Source organism: Syngnathus typhle, linkage group LG3 (assembly GCF_033458585.1).
Source record: "Syngnathus typhle isolate RoL2023-S1 ecotype Sweden linkage group LG3, RoL_Styp_1.0, whole genome shotgun sequence".
NCBI lineage: Eukaryota > Metazoa > Chordata > Actinopteri > Syngnathiformes > Syngnathidae > Syngnathus > Syngnathus typhle.
In genome coordinates, this window is record NC_083740.1 from 21,119,888 (window position 1) to 21,121,748 (window position 1,861).

Sequence of the window (1,861 nt, forward strand, 5' to 3'; positions counted from 1 at the left end):
TGCGGCCGCGTGCAGGGAGTAGTGGTGGCTGTCGTGGTGGTGCATGACCGGATGATGAGGAAAGCCTGATACTAAACTCATCGTGACCTACCGACGCGCGCACACAAACTCATGCGCACGCACAGGCGCTCTCACGTGCACACACGTAAACGGACAACGCGCGATCCCACACCAAACCTTTGGGGTTGTTGCAGAATCGCTGTCTAATGACCTTTCGAAGGAGATGTTAGCACAATGAATAATTTCCACATCGCGACCGGGAATGCCCGCCGAGTCCAAAAATATGAGAGGCAGTACTCCGAGTAGAAAGGGCCGGGCTATCCCAGTCTACAGCTTCTCAAAGTCTCCTCAACTCTCGACATGGTTCTTCTAGCAACCAATCCGAATATATGTAGCGCTTCTTCTTTTTTCAATTTCAGCTCTTCTCACCGATTCAACATCTTCAGCCGTTTTGGGCAAGGCAGGGTTAGTCAGCGCGGCAACCGGCTCAACACTACTGGTGCATACTGACCGGACAGAGAGGAGAGAGAGCGAGAAAGAAAAAGGGGGGAGCAAAGAAGAGTGAGAGAGAGAGAGAGAGAGAGAGAGAGAGAGAGAGAGAGAGAGAGAGAGAGAGAGAGAGAGAGAGAGAGAGAGAGAGAGAGACGATACGTCCGACGCGGGAGGAGAGCGTGCCTTCGCAGATTTCTCTGACCAATGGCCAACCTTCCACCCTCCACTGGCCTCGATTGCAGAATCTGTTTACTTGTCTTTAATGTCAATGGGCCCGCTAAGTAGGTCTGCTGGCACACCGCTGGGTCAACAGTAATGAGATATGTTCTTGGCATTGGAATTCGTACACAATTTACAATCATTATGTGGCCAACTTGTTTTGCATAGAGGTTGTTGTGGAAAACTATTTGTTTTAAAACATTTTAATACAAATTCAAAGGTTACAGGGAATATTGGCACAGAAAACTGTGATTTTAATTTAATAATATATAACTCCATGAAAATATTAAACCTAGGTCCAGGGGATGATCAAATTACCCTCGTCATGTGTGAGTCTTTGTAAATCTGCTTGAATGTGGGGATTTAGTGCACTCACATATCATACTAAAGTTATCTTGTTCCACGTCAATTTCTGAATGACCAAATCATGACGTGAACCTTTCCTTTCAGAACAATAAGTGTTACAAGGAACCTTAATTGAAATGCATGCAACATGGTTGGCTTATATTGGGATGTATTTTTTTATTCTGGTTGATCTTAGACCAATATGTCTGAAAAAGAGTGTAAGGCCAGGCTCGGGGACACTAGCCAGTACAGTTCATCTTAGGCCAATATGTCTAAGAAAAAGTGTAAGGCTAGGCTCGGGGACACTAGCCAGTCCTCAGACGCGTGTGAAGCATGTCAGCGGTCGTTTATTCGTTGTGAATGAGTTAAATCACACACATCACATGTTCTCATCCAGCAAAGTATCGAAACCCAATTAATATACAACCTATTATTATTTTCTATTTTAAAAATAAAGAAATATCTATTGACCTATATCACCCGTCTACGAAATATGTCAGAGTGAAACGCGTAAATTTAGTTCGTAATGTAAACGAACTAATGCTATGACCAATAACATTATATTTGGATTGAATCGTTCTCATTTGTTTCATTCGAAATTCACGCGCAAATACTACATAATTTGTCAATTATATTTTTATTGAAACGAATTATTCAAATAAATGATGTAAAGATTCCGAGCTTATAATGATAATAATACTACTACTAATAATAATGATGATAATAATAATAATAATAATGTTATATCAATATTATATATATGTTAAAACGACTACTACTACTACTAATAATAATAATAATAATA

At 40.9% G+C, this 1,861-nt stretch overlaps 1 protein-coding gene across 1 annotated transcript in view; it reads right to left on the bottom strand.

Moving 5' to 3' along the window:
* The window catches only part of LOC133151478 (heart- and neural crest derivatives-expressed protein 2-like), a 6,121-nt gene extending 5,592 nt beyond the window's left edge, over positions 1 to 529 (bottom strand). Inside the window, exon 1 of the mRNA XM_061274557.1 lies at positions 1 to 529. This exon is cut by the window's left edge and continues 534 nt beyond it. Coding sequence (XP_061130541.1) covers positions 1 to 81 — 81 coding nt within the window. The 5' untranslated portion in view covers positions 82 to 529.
* Between the last annotated feature and the right edge of the window lie 1,332 nt (positions 530 to 1,861).